Here is a 17,296-nt window from a genome sequence, read left to right on the forward strand (position 1 = left end):
GTCCTGCTGGAGAGCTGGGCTCAAGGGGAGGGTGGTTCAGGAGCCGTGTCCTGGTCAGACAGTTATCCCCCCCTCCCGAAAATCTGCAGTAGCGGCAGGGTGTAAGGTCTGTTACCTAATGTGTGGACCTTAGGAACTGAACTGTGAGCTTATTTTGCAGAAACAAAACAGCCAGGAGGGCACGAGGTTCACTGCTGAGCAGGTTGCCCTCCGGCCTCTTCAGCCAGATGCCAACAGCCCAAGTTTCCAGGCGGGGAAACTGCTGAACTTCTCACTCTCCAAAGAGAAAAGCTGCCTGTGCCAGGTTTACCTTCACTTCCCGAAACTTCCAAAGAAGTTTTAGTTCACAGAAAGCAAGTTATTATTCCTCAGTGTCTCTTGTTTTTCAGTTATTCTGACTTGCCAAGGAGAATTTCTATCCTTCCACTGACTTCCTCGGGGAGGAACTGGAACTAGACTGGGAAGCTGAAGATTTCCACGAGATGTTCTACTCCAGAGTTCTTTGAAAACAGTGTGAAAACATGGGGCCTCTGAGGCTGGGTCACAGGAGGTTGGTTCCATCTAAACTCTTCTTTTCAGCCTGGCAAAAACATCCACGGTAAGATATTCACTGCATACCTGCGCAAGGGACACAAAATACCAAATAAGCCTCCAAAGGGACGGCAGCTGCATAATTTAATTGTTTCTTCAAGTGAGATTCATTCGGTTGAAGATATCCAAAAGGTTATTCCATGCCTGTGGAAGAAAGAAGATCTTGGACAGCAGGTTTTCTCAATGCTTGGCTTCCAAACATCAAATAAATCCTTTCCTCTGGGTTGCTGAGAGCAAAGACAGGCCTGCAGTGGTGACATACTGCCCAGGGGAATCTTTCTATGTAATTGTTCTTGTTTCTACAGGAGTAGAAAAAGCGACCCACACCTAAACCAGGAGCCCTCTTCTTTTTCTCTGATGTTGTACTCAGCCTAACACAGGTTCCTGTATGATGGTTTTTTATTATTCTTATTTTTCTTGATAGCACTGTAAAATGCAATAACTTGTTCAGTTTAATTAGGAACAGTTACTGCCAAAGGTAGCTTTAACTTGATTTTCAAGGAATTTTCATTTTAAGTATGTTTTTATTAGTAAATTTCTGATTTGCAGCCAAGCCTATTGTGCACTACTTGTGTTGATAAAAGTTCAATTACATACATATTTTTTTAAAAAATTGTATCTCAACCTTGTCTTAAAAGGTAAAATGGTCCTTTAAATAAGATTATCCTCATTCAGCCTGCATCCTGTTTTTCTACAGGATAAAAGAGATCTCATGGCTGTTGAACAACTCTCCATTACTAGCCTTTATGTTACCTAGAGAGAATACAGGTGTATAGGCACAGTACTACAAAAATAATACTGTGCCTATGTCTATTAACAGCTCCTTGTGATTTAAAAAGCACCCAGTTGTATCAATAGTAAACCATATGAAAAAAAGTTCAGACCATGACCTCCCACCTGCTCCAGTCAGAGATCATCAGCTAAAAAACCCCTGTATCACATTTTATATGCTTGAAAGTAGCTGAGGTCAGAGAAATATAGAGATTGCAGAATATTGTCCCAGAGTAATGCTGGAATTAAAGCATTAAATTAAAGCAAAAAATCAAAGCATTTGGCTATGACCCAAAAGCTTTAGTAATGTGCAAGTAAACTGGATGATAAAAAAAGGTTGCAGTTGCAAGGATGGTTGTTTTGGCTGGAGTTAGAAGATGAAGCTGGTGCTGCAGACAAGAACCAAGATTAGGGCTGGACAGTGTTAAGAGTGGAGATGTCTGAAACTGGCCTGAGACTCTATTCATTTGGAAACAGAGAGTGGTCCTGGATCAGAGGCATGGTCAAGATGGTCTTGGACTATAGTCCTGACAGTCCTATAGCTGGGTCGAGCCATGGTTAGTGATGGTGACTGCAAGGCAGGATTAGGATGGGACCTAGAAGTAGAGCCAAAATAGGGCTGGAAGTAGTTTGGCTAATCAACCAAGATTGAATTTTGCCCACAGGCTTGATTTAACCTGGTTCCTTCATATGGTTTGGATTTGGAGGAATGGGGGCCTGAGCAGCGGCTAGGAAAAAACATATACTGTCAGGTTTATAATAAGATTGTCATCAGACAGTCTTCATGTGTTGGCAGATCAGTTGTGAGCCACGGCTAGAGTAAGAACTGGAGACCGGTGCCCCAGAGGCAGAAGACAACTTCTTTCTGCTGTGGTTAGGATTGGAGACACAGGATAGTTTGGGATAGTAGATCAGTGAAAGCCTCTCTAAAACTGGACTGGAACTGTGGGTAGGGGCAAGGCATCTTGACATTTGGCACAGAAGATGATGAACCTGCTTGGAGTTAGAAATTTACCCAGTGCTGATGCTGGGTGGTACTATGATGAATTTAAGGGATGGGGACAGCTCTGGCTTGGAGATGGTTGCTGCACTGGAAGTCTTGGGCTACAACCTCCTGGGGGCTGAGATGGGTTGAATGGGGTTAGAAGAATATTTGTTCCATGAGGGAACGATTTCATGAATGTGCAGAAATTAATTTCCCTTTATTCAGTGTTACACAAAAATTAAAATGACGGCAAATACTCAAGAAATATAAGCTTGTTATAATGAACAGATGGCAGCTCAGTGAAGGTTTGTGTGAAGAAGATCACCAGTCCTTTTGTTTACAACACATACATGTCCTGTTTTGTTTTAATTATATCGTTGTTTTTCCACCCAGGCTATTCACTTAAAAAAACCAACAAAAATAAACCCCACCGCCACTGTGTTTATGTCAGCAAAGCTAATAAGCAATCCGCAAACTGGAACTGTGTAAGCAAATGCTCATGAATATTGAGAACTTTCCGATAGATGTGGTGTCTGCCTGTGTTGTTTGGATCCATCTCGATGTGCCTTGTGAAGTCAAAGGAAGCAAGAAACAAAATCATCTTCAATAGCTGTCTGGCCAGGAGCTCAGTGCTTCTCTGAATATTTTTATGTTATGCTTTGTTAAATCCACTTAAGAGTCTTACGTGCATGAGCCTGAAATATGTGAGGAGGGGAAAAAACAAAATGCGTTCCCTCTTGTCAAAGGCTGTAGGTTTAAGACAGGATTTAACTGGTTTCTAACTCTTTTATTGTCTCGTATACTTTACACTGTAAATGGCAACATTTAATTACAGGTAATAAACACGGCAGCCACTAATAGGATTATCAACACCAGCTTTCAGAGCCTTGTGCTGTCTGGTAGAGAAGGGAAAAGTGTAATATGTCACCGCAGGCTCAGCAGAGGGCCACGGCCACCAAAAAACCAACCGCAGGCGGACCCGAAGGATGCCGACGGCAAGGGAAGAACTCGCTCTTCGCCGCCTCCGGAGCCCTGCTTGGAAGAACCTCCTGCCTCTTCCCATGGCTGTCAACTCCCTCTAGTGGCACCGAACCCTCCAGCAGCAGCACAGGGACCCCCCGGGACCAGGACTCGTCCACCCGGGACTGGGACTCGTCCACTCGGGACCGGGACTTGTCCCCACGGGGCTACCGCCAGGCAAAACTGCGGCCGGTGGCATTGGGTGAGGATGCTCGGGGTCGGGGAGGGGGGGTCTGAGCGGAGTTTGAAGTCTGGAAAAGGAAGGTAAGGGAATACCATCAGCATGCTAAAACTTGCAGTAAGTTTGGGAATAAGTGGGGTGAAAACCATAGCTTTGCAGAACATTAGTTTTCCTTTTTTTATCTTTTTTCTTTTTTTCTTAATGTAGTGTTCAGTTCAGAAAAATAGTATCAGTCAGTAGTTAATTTCTAACCTCGCTCAGTGCTTCGTACTAAACCCCTGAGCTGTTCCAGCCTAGAAATACCCAAATTATAATAGACCTGCATCTCAGCTGTCAGCTGTTAATACTGTTCAGTCAGTCAGTATTAAGCAAGGTTTAACAACCTACTCTTACATAAAGAAGCCAAAGCAAATATGACTAGTTACGTTTGACTTACTGAAACCAACATCCTTACTGGAACAAAAATTTGAAGTCACCAGCATTCTTACGATGATAAATTCCTTTTGGTATGTTATGTATTACTTACATTAAAATAATTTAATGTTTCAGAGAAGCACTCAGAGCCTGCAAACTTTCAGAAGTCTTTACTGTCAGCATTACTGTCAGCAGTATATACACGGTACCTTGTGCATACACTGTATTTCATGCTGGGCTTCTGCTTCATTCAGTGAACACAAGGGACAGAGCCCATAAAATTAACAGCTACTCACTCTAATCCATGGCTCCAGGCCTCGTATAGATTGTAATCTAACTCCAAATGCAAAATTACTTGGTTTTCATCATCTTTCTGACTGCTTTGCTGTAATTTGGGGTAGTACAAATCCTCACGCTGCTGAGGAAAGGTGCGGTGGGTGGAGGGGATGCCGTATTGTTCCCTTTTGCAGTTCAGAAACTGAGGCATGGTATTTTGACATCAATGGCAAAAATATACTCTAATTCAGATGGCCAGTGTAGATGGTCTATGGAATGATTTTTTTCACAGTACTTAGCATTTCCCAGGGCTGTGGGAATAATTTTAGTCTGCTTCAGTTGCTCTGTTTTTCTGAAATATGACCTCAGAGATCAAGCTGGGAGCACATACAATATAGAATATGTAATCGGAGGCCATCTTTCAAAACTTAGTTTCAGTGATTTACTTGTCATCACACAGTTAATCTCTGTTCCTTCAGCTGCCTTCCTCACAGAAGCAACCTTCCTCCTCCTAAAATACTCTGCTTTATCCTCTTAATTTCTGCTAACTTCATCAAAAAAAATCAGTGAAGGGCTCTAGACACTCTAGGCCTTCACTACACAGCCTGAGATGAGTTTTGTAGTTCCTTTACGCGTGGGCTTGAAGACTTGGAGAAAAAGAAAGAGAAGAGTGTCATTGCAGATAATACTGTTGTGCGTCCAGCATAGCTGGGCTGACAGCCTGAGATCTGTCTTTCCTGTCTTCTAATGATGTTGGATTGGAGCCTTCTTTCTGTTAGCCTTTTAACAACACTAGGTCAGCTTCTGTGTGTGCGTGTAATGTAAATTCTCAGGTTTTTAGGAGAAAAGCAAGACAAAAAAAGACATCGTGCAAAACCAGTTATTTGCTCTATTTTCCCATCCTCAGCTATTCATTTCTCTTCACTCCTCTGTGCCTGGAGTCCACCACTGAAGCATTTCAGTTATTTCCCTGAAAGTGAAGTTTAAGCAGAAACATTAACTTTTAGAAGAATTCTTTAGTGCATAAATGGGACAGAGGGCTAGATGGACAGAACGGGGTTTTAAACCATTAAATTTAAGATATCATTAAACTTGAGAAGTTATCAGCCTGATAGCACTACACATATTTTAGTTCATTTCTCTTACATAGGAAGCTTGAATGATATGCCTTATTCTGGTATTTTGGTTCTTGATCTTACTATCAAATTTACTAAGCAATCTCTTTTTTAATACTGTAACCCTCAGTTCAGAAAACAGATGCATGAGTAAATACTCAAGGCTCATTCTGTGCTGCCCAGTGCTGTGCTCTGATGGAAGATACTTGGTTCCTCATAACTACTGTGCAACCTCTTCAAACTCATGGGGTAAAGACCAGATTCTTTTTGCCATTGCTCTCTCAGGATACTCTCATTTGCCTCGGCAAGGATTTAGGGTTTGTTCTTAGCGATCATGGCCAAGCTCATGTATTTCTAAAATCTTTGGGTTTGGTCAATCACAAGCCATCAGTCTTTGACAGTGATTTAAACTACTCTACATTATGTTAGACTGGCTGTATGTCCACAGCTGTAGGGGAAAGTTGTTGCTTTACCTCTATACTCTCTTAACTATCAGGCTGTTTGAGGTGTAGGACAGTGCAGGCTCTAAGACATGGTAAACTGGTCAAGCTGAAGACAAGGATTTTGCTTTATCCATTTTGCAAACAGATTCTTGCCATAAGAAGACTTCAAGATTAGCTCACTTGTAGATTACTCCAAAATATAAGAAATGGATCATTCATAAAGCTTACTTGTGGTCCATGTGTTTACTAGCCTTTTGGGAAAAAAAGCCCAAGTAGCTCTTTACGTTGCAATATCCCTTAAAATTTTCACCAACTTGTGAAAAAAAGGTTTGGTCATGAATATCAATGACAGAAAGCTGAAATTTTATGTCAATGACTTTCAGCGGAGAATGGGGGATACACAACTTATTTCTTCAGGGCAAGTCACCTATAGGGGAACCAACAGAAAGCATTCTTCATCAAAAGAACTATCTTTCATTGCAGCTCAGCCAGTTATGCGATTCAATCATTCCCTTGGCACTCCCCGCAGAGAAAACTTGAAATGACCCTTAAGCTTTCTCCCTTTGGCTCTCAAAGCCTTTTCAGACTGCCAGGCTGCTGTTGTTTTCAGTGTCAGATAAGGAAAACTGGAGCTTTGGTAAAGTTCTCTCTCATTAAAGTACTGTTTTTCAGTCGAAGGCATGAACACTTGACCTGCTTTATTCTTTCAGTTTCTGACTTTACTCTTCTGCTTTGGTGAACTTGCGTGAAGCCATCCCATGTAGTTTTGTAAGAGCGAACCAGCCTAGGAGATCTCTGTCAAAAATACCAGTAACTTCTATTAAAAGGCTGCTTAGCTGTATCTCTCCACAACAACTAGCATCATAGGCCAAGCCTACTGCTGTTCTCAATCAATTTTTTCTCAAAATGTGAAAACTGTGATTTCTTCTTGCCCATCTGCCTTTGTAGACCCTTATATTCCTGTCTCTGATCCTGGAGCATGACAGCATTAGGTTTCTGCTAAGACTGTTAAAAAGCTTCTGCTTTGTTAGCCAAACACAATAAGTAATTTTAGGTTTAGTACCCAGGTACTCAGCATGCCTCAAAAAATCCAGTTCAGACTGACCTTTTAGATTTCGCTGTGGTCTTGCATACCTCCTCCCGAATGACAGGCGAGCAGCTCGGGTTTTACAGGTTGGGGTAGCCGGGGAACTGCTGCAAACGCCTTCATCCCTGGCAGCAGCTCAGTTCCTCTGCGGTGGGAGCCTGACTGGTTTACAGCTGCAGCCACTCGCTGTGGTCTGGTCTCAGTCCCCTGCCCTGAAGGGAAAGAGGACAGCAAACTACAGATGGTAAAAACTGTCTCGCAACACTCCTGCGATCACTACAGCAGTTGGGAGGCATGAGAAATACTGTCCTAAATGAACCAAATGAGGAAAATGTCATTACATTTGATGACACATCCCTGGTTCCATCTCAGCTGCTTAAAATATCTGGATGAAGCATGAATTAGCAGATAAATAAGATAAAATATTCAGTATTTTTAAGGCTTGCATTAAAAAAATGAAGAAAAAAGATTGCTGTTTTCCAATGTGGCATGACGGCTGTGGGATTAAGTGTGATTTTTGATTCTTTGACATTTGCATAAAACTGTACTAACAGTTGGCTGGGTTAAGCCGTATAACTATATTGGTATTGCTAAAGACACCATATTCTGTATGTAGATGAAACCATTTTGTTAGAGAAGTGCTTAACCTGCTACAGCCTATTCTGATTTGGTGAATTGAAACAAACTGAAGAGGCTCTGGATAATGATAAAATAGTTATGGTAGGGCATAAGTTGGCGCTGGTGTATTGATGCATGCCTCTATTGGCATAGTAATGCTGGTAAGGTATTAAGTATATCGATCAGGCCTCAAAATATTACTAACTTGAAAGGTAATGTGTTAAAACAGTGTTAAATGTTCATTACAGTATGAAGTGAAAGCTTAGGGTCTGACAGTATCCTGTGAAATAACACCAGGCAGTGTAGCAGTCTCATGGCTACGGGGATTTCAGCTCGGGGTTTTGTTTACCTTATTTTCTAGTGGAATTTAGAGCCCAACAAATAGTGAAGCTGAAGAGAGATTTTTGAATTAATAAAAATGGGATCAGATTCTGAGGAGACAGAGTGGATTAGCTGAAGGGAAAGCACAACATTTTGTTATAAATTACACCAACACAAGTTTTCTGACACTTCTGGAAAAAATCAGCCTACAATAGTGATGGGTAGTGTTTTCCTAGTGGTGTTATCTGGTTGTTGGCACGTATCCTTACTTGCATAGCCACTCCCACATGAATAACATTGCATTCATACCCTTCTAGATGACATTAAATGCACATTAATGCATCTTTTTTACCCTGTGAAAGATACAGACTGTCAAAGAAGACTCAGACAATTTATTTTCATAAATGCATTTTTTGCTGTAGAAATGTAACATTATGAAAAGCCTCAATTTTCTCACCAGTCACAAGTAGTAAATAACTTAACTGTGTCACATTATAGCCATTTAACAAATATTCCCAAACCAGCAACAACATTTAGCTCTGTGAAATAGATTTGTTCTGGATATAAACCAAGGAGAGCAGAATACGTATTTCTTGGCCCTTGTGAATATATGTGATGGAGTCGTGCTAGATGACTTGAATTAAGATGGAGCATGTGTATAACGAGTATCCCCTGGACAGGGATGTTTATATACATTTCCTCCCAACCTCCCCTTTTCCCTCCCTCCCAAATGCTGCTTATTATGGCTTCCCCCCCACACTGATAAGTGAATTTTAAAGTTATGTTGCAGTGTTCTCAATACCGGATAAATGTGTGTAATATATCTCTCATAAAATGTTACTACGCAGATGGGACTGAGAAAACTTTTTTTATGAAGCCATCGTTAGTAATATCTACCACTTATGAATAATAAAAGAAAATGGCCTTTGGCAAATTTTAGAGTTTTGTTTTGCTTTCTGTGGAAATCCTTGAAGAAAAGGAAAGCTCAGAAATCAAATGATCAAAGCTTGTGGTATAAAATCTCCTCAGGTGCAGTCATATACAGCCTCCGTGATTCACATGGGTGATACCTTTTGCACATGCAGCAATTCCTTTTGTAGTCTCTTTTTTTTTTGCCACCACTCTTATACCAACAGGCAAATCTCAGTCACAGTCAGTTCTCATTCTGTACTTTTAATGAGTAAACAAGGATGAGCTTGGGTACTACTTCGTTTTTATTTGTTTTGATTAATGTTCCGTATATACTTGTATATCTTTGTGATGGCAAATGAAAGAAGATATTAATAATAAATGGACATAAACAGCTAGTAAACACAATCTGGAGTAAAGATTGAGCAGAGGAGGAAAAGTAGATGATAAAACTCTACAGTTTCACTTTATTAGGAAATAAATGGTGGTGAAGGGTAATTGTTTCCCTTGTACCTGGAGCTGTAAACAAATGGAAAAATCTGGCTGATTCTGGGCTATCAGTGCCTCGGGGAGCTGCCAGGAGGCTGTTCCGAGTGTATAGTATACTGCCTTGTTCAAAATAGATAGGAAGCTTTGGAGGCAGAGGGGAATAGGAGCAAGTTCTTGGTCTGCTGTTGTTTACGTGCTCCCACTGCTGGGTTTTAAAGAGCTCTCATCTGCCCAGTGCAGGGCATGGTGTCTGTAGGAAGGAGCTCATGATTTGGAGCTATCTGCCAGGAGTTCCAAGCAGATGAGACTGGGGTAATGACGGAAAAATGGGAGAAAAGTAACTGGAAGAGTAGGTGAAGTTTGCTTTTTCTCATTTATGAATCCACAGGTGACAAAAAGCTTCTTAGCTCCAAGGTAGTTCTGAGCATGCGGGGCTGCTGGATTTAAGAGATGTCAGTGGGAACATTTCTTCAGCATGTGAATCCTGCTACACTTTGCCATGCCTGAGGTGCTGCAATCTGCATGGGGTTGCATGGACCATTTTGTATTTGTGAGAATTCAGGGGTATTGGCAAGGAGGAAAAAACAATAAACCTACTGTGGCTCATCCAGAGGTACCAATGGAAATACCAAAGAGGAACTTGTCACAGTCAATGAAAAACTACAACAGGGATATATTGACAGGTGCTGTATGATGAAAGAGTCAGTAAGTGAATACTTTGACTTGGAATGTGTGAAGGCTGAGGAGAAAGCATCCTTGGATATCAAACACTAAGCATTAATGTTTCAGTAGGAAGGAAAATAAGAAGTCTCTGAGATTTGCATCATTATTCACTGGTAATTCTCAAGAAATGGAAAATGATGAAAAGGAATTTTACAAAGAATGCAAAGATGCATTGTTACCTTAGATGTAAGAGAGCCAGGAATTTCCTGCAGATTTTGGAGATTTAAGCAAGTTTGGGATTTGACCCAAAGTCTTCGGTTTCTAAAAGAAAAATGCAATATACGCCTCATTCTGTCTTTGGCAGTGCACAAAGTTGCTTTTGTTCATGTTTTGATTTACAGAGCTAGTCTCTATCAGACATCTGTTGCTGGATGGATTAACAACACACAGTATTTATTTCTCAGCATGTCTGTGCAAACTTCTCAGTAAAAGGAGAGAAAATATCAGTGACTATAAATTGATGCAGTCTTTCAAGTAAGAAAAAAAACCAAATTCACTAATCATACAGTAAATTATTAAAACATTCCTTTCATTTATCCTAGCAACAAAGGACAAGAGGCAAAATGATATATATTTCTAAAAAAAATATATATTTATGTCTATATTTATATTGACATGTTCTGCTTCTATTTTACTGGGTATTATGGTGGAACCTATGATAAAACCAAAGTCATAACTCCCCAGAGCCAAGGATCTGTACCTAATTTTAAGCATATGAGTAATATGACTTACTCACGTAGGCTTACCTGGAGGTCTAAAATTGTGTTGCAAATTATTGTCATAGCTGGAGCCTTATTTTCTTGCTGATCCACAAGTATATCAAATATCAAGCTTTCATCTAATTTGTTTTAATTAGTGAGAAGTGAAATGAATAGTGTCAATACGTGAGGTAAGAGGGGGGGAGAGGTTAAAAATATGGCACTCGAGACAGATACCTAAGTGTTCTGGCTGAAAATTCAGAGTGATTTGAAACTGTACAGCATGTCACTGTTGACTTCTGATTTATGTCTTGTCTGAAATGGACTTTTAGGACCAGGTTTTACTCAGTTTTATCCAAAGAGTAAGTAATTCTTAAGATCCTGTTAATTGAATGCAAACAAATAAAATGAATACCACAGATTATATGACTTTTGCAAACTTCAGATGCTTACTGTTAAAAGCTATATTTTCATGTAAAGACAATACAATCCACTTGTTTATATCATTTTTCTTCCTATAAAAGGAAACATTTGTGCATGCTTGTGTGTAAATTTCTAGATAAAAGATCCAACATAAATAAAACTAAACATACTAATATGTATACAGTGACTGATGATGCAAAAATTCAGATGTATGTATATACAGGATGGGTACAGGCAAGCCTCAGCACTTCATTCTGAGCTGGTTAGACATCACACAGTTCTAGTCTGAAAACAATACACTAATGTAAATGGAGTGAATTAAAGCCTTATCAGCCCAGGGACAGTAATGTGCTCATATGAACAAAAGACTTTCACGAGATCTGAAGAGGGTAGGCGTGCTGGGCCACCTGTGTAAATCATCCTTAAAATTTTTAATCATGAATGATACAAAAATGGGGTTAAAACTTTAGTGTCAAGCTTTTGTAGATTGTAACACTCCAGATCTTGAATGACAGTAAAATAGCTTCATGGTGGTGGCAGAGTTTGGTTCCTGAAAGGGTAATGGGCATACTTTTTTCTCACTTGCAGTTTTCCACTCTGTTTTAAAAATCTTGGTTATGAAATTGGCCAAGTACAAAGCCCCCTCTTCTTTACTAGCAAAGCTTTGGAAAAAATCACTGCCACTGACTTAGTGGTTCATAAATAACTTTATATTGAAGATTCGGGACTACAGTCTGTTTCGTTGTTGTTTTAAATATTTAAAACAACATCAAGCACAGTAGTGTGTTGACCCTTTTTTAACCATTCACTAGTACACAGGGCATAATCTTGTTTGATGCATAATCTTTCTAAGTCATACTGGTGTCTGGGCATGTTCTTAACTATTGATCCATCAGAAACCCGAGGAGGATTCTACCATCAGCTAAATCAAAGGAGTTAACTGCATTCACAAGAGAGGTAATTGTATTGCTTTATTCTTTCTGTATAGAGAAATGGGCAGAGTAGCATGACTTTTTATGTCAGGATTTCTCGTAAACCACCTTCTCTATTCTGATATGAATGAATTGTAGTAAAACAAAATTACTTTCAAGAAGGGCTACTTACATTGTTTCTAGTCAGTATTTAATCACTGTTAGGTTTTCCTGTATGTCCTGATATAAATTTTCAGTACTGAGAAGATTTATATACTAAAAGTATGGAGATTCTTGTATAATGAATTCCCATATTCTTTAAAACTACTGATCAATGAAGATACATTTTCAAAATTACTTCCCATAACATAAGTTGTATGCTGCTTATTTTAGAGAGATTCTTGAGATTTACTTGAAACGTAATTTTCAGACTTCACTAACTTCAAAAATTACAGATTGCCTTTAGAGAGAGGTTTTTTTACCCCAGTTGCACTGCAATCGTACACTGCAGTTGTATGTAGACAATCTTATGTCTTATTTATGTATAAACATGAGCAGAAGCCAGGGTGTATTATACGTGGCTTTGATAAATTCTGTTCAAATTGAACAGCGATGAAAAGAACATAAAATTATTACTTACTTTATTAATTTCTAGTCCAGCTAATAACAAACAAATCTTCTTCCTAGAGCCCACATTATTTTGTTACCACAATAGTATTTTAACAAATTCCTCTGAAACATTAAACCAAAATTGAACGCCCTATTGACACATTAGTTTTTAATTTCAGTTCAATTTTAAATTCCAACCCACAGTTTCATTATTTTTTGAAATAAGTCCATTCCTCTAAGTAAGTATTTATGGAATAAATTAGTTGCTTTTTACAAGCATGTTTAAAGATATACACATATGTATGAATATAGAAATATAGACTGAAATAAAAATTAAAAGGTAAAGAAAAGCACTGGGTAGAAAATGGAATAACCACAGATTCAGCACTGCAATTACGGGAATATTAGGATGTATTTCCCACATCCTATGACTATCCAGCCCCATGTTTAGAGCTGAGATACAATTGCCCCACTGAAAATCCTTCTTCATAAAGAATAGCAGGTTTCCTTTCAGGATTTTCCAATATGTTGAGTAATGCTGGCAATATCAGTAATGCTGATAAAATGTATTTGGAAGCTAAACTGATTCAACTCCCCTGAAAAAAAAATCCATTATCTCATTAGAAATAGGATGTCAAGGAGAGTATAAAAAACATAGCTACCATGTAACATCTGTGCTACATCAGTGTAGGGTACAGTCCTGGAGGTAGAGAAATACATATTATGGGAATATGAGTTACCTCTATATATTTCTTATCCTCTTACTGAGAAACTAGCTTACATTTCCCAGCAATCCAAAAGTTCTACCAGGAGATATAATGTGTAAGTCACATTGACCATGTATGAAAAGTAGCATGTCATATGCCATAAAGGCAGCTGACTTTTAACATGGAAACTTTTCTTTGACCTTGTATGTCAACACTCTTTGTTTTAATGAAATTCATCATTATGATGCCTCATTTTGATGATTCTTATTCAATTGAAAAGGCAATTTTCTTTGATGATGCATATTATTTATTCACTACAGAAAAGAAAGAAAACAACTATTTTGGGAAGCAGGTAGTTTTCCAAGAAACTGGGCATGAGGGATTCATTTACATTAGGAAAACAAGTCTACTTTTGAAAGACAAATAAGGGTAACTTTACATAATTTTCTCAAAGCAATGCTGCTAAATTTAGATCTGGTCTCAGGGTACATTCTGAAGATTTTCAAATTTCTCTACCAGAGAGTGGAGATCAGTGCATGGGTCTTGCCAGTGCAAATAGTAGTGAGCTAAAAAATGTTTGGAAAAAACACTTTTTTAGGGAGGAACTTATTTGTTGGTCAAAGTTCGAGTGTTTTATACAGACACATTTTTATCAAAGTTTCTCTGAACTATATTGAAGCCTTGCAGGCTTTTGACTCCTCTGCAGTTGGAATCCCAACTGCATGGCCAGCACAGCTAGACCTTTCAAGGATGCAGTCAGGGAGCCACTGGTACAGCTCCAATTCCTTTTGCAGAGAGCCAGTGGTTTTACTTTTAATTGGAAGAAAACCAGCACTGCAGTATTACATTGTAGATTACCCAGCTCTAATGAAAGTAGAGTATGCAACAGAATCACTCTACTGGCATAATAAAAGATATTAACTGAAGAAAATGACCCTGCGGGATATACTAATTCTCACTCACTGTTTCACACTGCCAGTTTCTTTTCCTCGCTCTTTCCATATGATTAGGTAGCTTCTGCAGCATATGCTGGAGATAACAGATAGAAAGATTTTGGGCCATTTAAAAACAGTAGGTTTTTAATCTTAGCCTATGAACAAAAACTTCAGTGGCTAAAGCAAGTGAACCTGAACTACACAGAACTGAAATACTGAAATCACTGTATGCTACTTTGAAATACATTTCATGATTTCGGGGACTTGAATGCTGCATTCAAGGAGTTGGCAACACTGCAGATCCCATAACCTTTCTTCACCGCTCCTCCCTCTGGTCTCCATACATGTGTACTAACAGCAGTAGCAGTCAAACAAAGCTTTTCTTTCCATCCTGGAAAGTACCTGCCTATGGAAGAGGATAAGTTTCTGTCTTTTACCCTCTTGCATTACCTCAAAGAAATGGTTACATTCAAACTTGTAGTATCAATATTAAAAGATCTAATTTGATCTCACAGGAGCTTCTTGCAGAGGATTAGTCTTCTCTGTGAATACGGGTAGCAGAATTGAGCCCAAAGGAAATGCTGTGATCAAACTCTTCTTATGTTTTCATAAGCAGTTTAAGTTTTAGCACGGGTAAAGGCAGGTGAAGACTTTCCTCCAAAATGCTCTCTCCCACAATGCACATGACTGACAGCTCTGAAGTGCACTATCTGTCACAACAAGCCTAACTCGCAGCTGTTAGATGGATAAGCTGGGACACACAAGTGGAAGTAAGTAGGTCATGTTTCATTGAGAAAAGTATAGACTATGTATAGTGTAAAAATATATTAGCAGTCAGGTCAGGCCATGAGTTTAAAAGCATAGGCAGTGAGATGGAAGTGGGATGCCAGGAACAGCAACAACAGTTCTTTTTCCATTTGTTGAAACCACACTACACATATCACTGAAAAAAGAATTTTATGCGTGGAGAATTTGATGCAACAAGAATATTACTGGGAAAAATACTTCTAGAAATACATCAGACAATGTAATGCTATGGCTGAATTTGGCAGGTTAAACCTGTATGCAATTTTTGGCATTCTGAATATGTCACAAGTTTTAGAGTTAGGCGTAGACTCACCAAATCTTGGTGGGGTAACTACCTACCATTATTATTGTTTAAATCTCTTTAAAAATCTATTTGTTATTTCTCTGTGCTGAAGCTGTAGTTTAAATGTTTTATTTTTGTCCAATTTTCTTGGAATTTTGTAGATCCTACTGCTATGGAAAGGGGTATATAGGAGCAAGTGGAAAAGCAGTCACTATAAAGCATTGGAAGAGTGCCCTGATTACAGACATCATCTAGACATTCCTCAGTGCAGATTTGAAGAAAGCTTTATTGAGTTTTAAAATTATTTATTGGTATCATTTTTCATCATTCCAGCTATTTCACATTTAGCTAGACGAACAGTGGAATTCTTAATTAAAACTGTTAATTAAATTCTTAATAAAAAAATGTGGCATATGTGGAAATACACTGGTGCTTCAGCAGTTTGTACTGGAATGTAAAAAAATACTGGCATTTCATAATTCCCTGCTGAATAGAAATACCAATTTTTAGCTCTAATCAATATTTGCATATTTTAAACATACTTCTTAAATGTATCTTAAACAATTGTTATTTTTTTCCAGGTAAAACAGTTAAATATTCAACATCTAAAGTTTTCAGCTTTCTTGCGTTGGATTTGGTGCCATTTAAGGTATTTTCATTTTGAAAAAAATTTCTATTAACTCTAAAAATGTACTCAATTCTAGCAAGTGCTGTTATGTCAAGGATTTAAATGGGATTAATCGAGATTTATGACAATGAAGGTGAAAGAAGAACCAAGTCCCAATGTGAATCATTGTAAAAGGATGTAACACACTGAATTTCGTAGATGGGAAGCCCTGCTCTATTCAACAGCCAAGCATTTTAACAGCACAGATCCTCTCTCCATCTTAGGGTAGGAAAGATCACTCTGGAAGGTTTATTCCTATCTTCACCCATGACAGAAGACTTTTCACACTATGGAGGAAGCACATATGAGTAATTAAAGCTCCAAACTTGTAAATGGATGAAGTTAGGTTAAATGAATTCAAACCCATCAGTCTTTAGCCCAGTATTTGCTATTGCTTTGTTTCAGGAATAGACTTTTATAATTCACAGAAAAACCTCAAAGTTTCCGTTTCTACTGAGTCAGTTGTTTACGTCACCCTATTGCAAATACATTTTTGGCAGAATGCCCATAAAAGCAAGTTTATGTGAATCAGAGATCTCACTGGCTTGATCTGAGTGCTTTTTCTTTACTCGATTTGAGAAGAAGCATATGCAGCAGGGGATGAAATCTGAAGACTACGTAATATCACATTCTAGAAATGTTACCCATCACAGTATCACAAGTCTACATGGAAGGTGTTAATGTATTGCTTCAGCTATGTCACTAGTGAAATACATGTTTCGTAGTTAACACTATAAGCATGTAACTGAATCACGAAAGCCTTATAAAGTGGCTTTTAGAGGAAGATTAAAGCTTTTAGGCAGGAATTTGTGTTTTGTTGAATAATAAATTAGTCTGTAATTTCAAACTTTGCATTGCTTACAGTGGTCCTACCTCCATGCACAAAGATAGTGGAACCAAATCCTACCAACATGAGTAGGAGGCTGCTCTTACTCCCTTGATTTCAAGAGGTTTACTCCTAATCTACATCATGACCCATGAGAAGGAATCCAATTCCAGAAATGCACCTTTCTAGCAGACCTTTCATCTGCTAAATCTGACCTTTAGCTTCAGTTTTTCCACACTCTAATATCTCTGTGTTGAATGACAGGTTTATGATTAGGGGACAACAGAAATGTTCAGGGAAATATAAGAGTTGGCTCTAACCTTTGGTATTCTGGTACCAAGAGGTTTTTAGACCTTCAGACATTCTGTGACCCAGTTTAGAGGAAAAGTCCTATCTAAAATTCTTAATAAAGTTTGAATAAGCATTGAGTTTGAAAAAAAATCATCAAAATGTCTGGACCCTGGGAAATCTTCCCATCCCTAATTGT

At 38.7% G+C, this 17,296-nt stretch overlaps 1 protein-coding gene across 1 annotated transcript in view; it reads left to right on the forward strand.

Annotated features, from left to right (window-relative positions):
• The first annotated feature begins 1,916 nt into the window (after positions 1-1,916).
• Positions 1,917-17,296, forward strand: part of LOC138681840 (uncharacterized) — a 129,815-nt gene continuing 114,435 nt past the window's right edge. Inside the window, exons 1-2 of the mRNA XM_069769914.1 lie at positions 1,917-1,964; positions 3,183-3,631. Of these exons, the coding sequence (XP_069626015.1) occupies positions 1,917-1,964; positions 3,183-3,631 (497 nt within the window). The remainder of the gene's footprint in view (positions 1,965-3,182; positions 3,632-17,296) is intronic.

Source organism: Haliaeetus albicilla, chromosome 24 (assembly GCF_947461875.1).
Source record: "Haliaeetus albicilla chromosome 24, bHalAlb1.1, whole genome shotgun sequence".
In the NCBI taxonomy this organism is placed as follows: Eukaryota; Metazoa; Chordata; class Aves; order Accipitriformes; family Accipitridae; genus Haliaeetus; species Haliaeetus albicilla.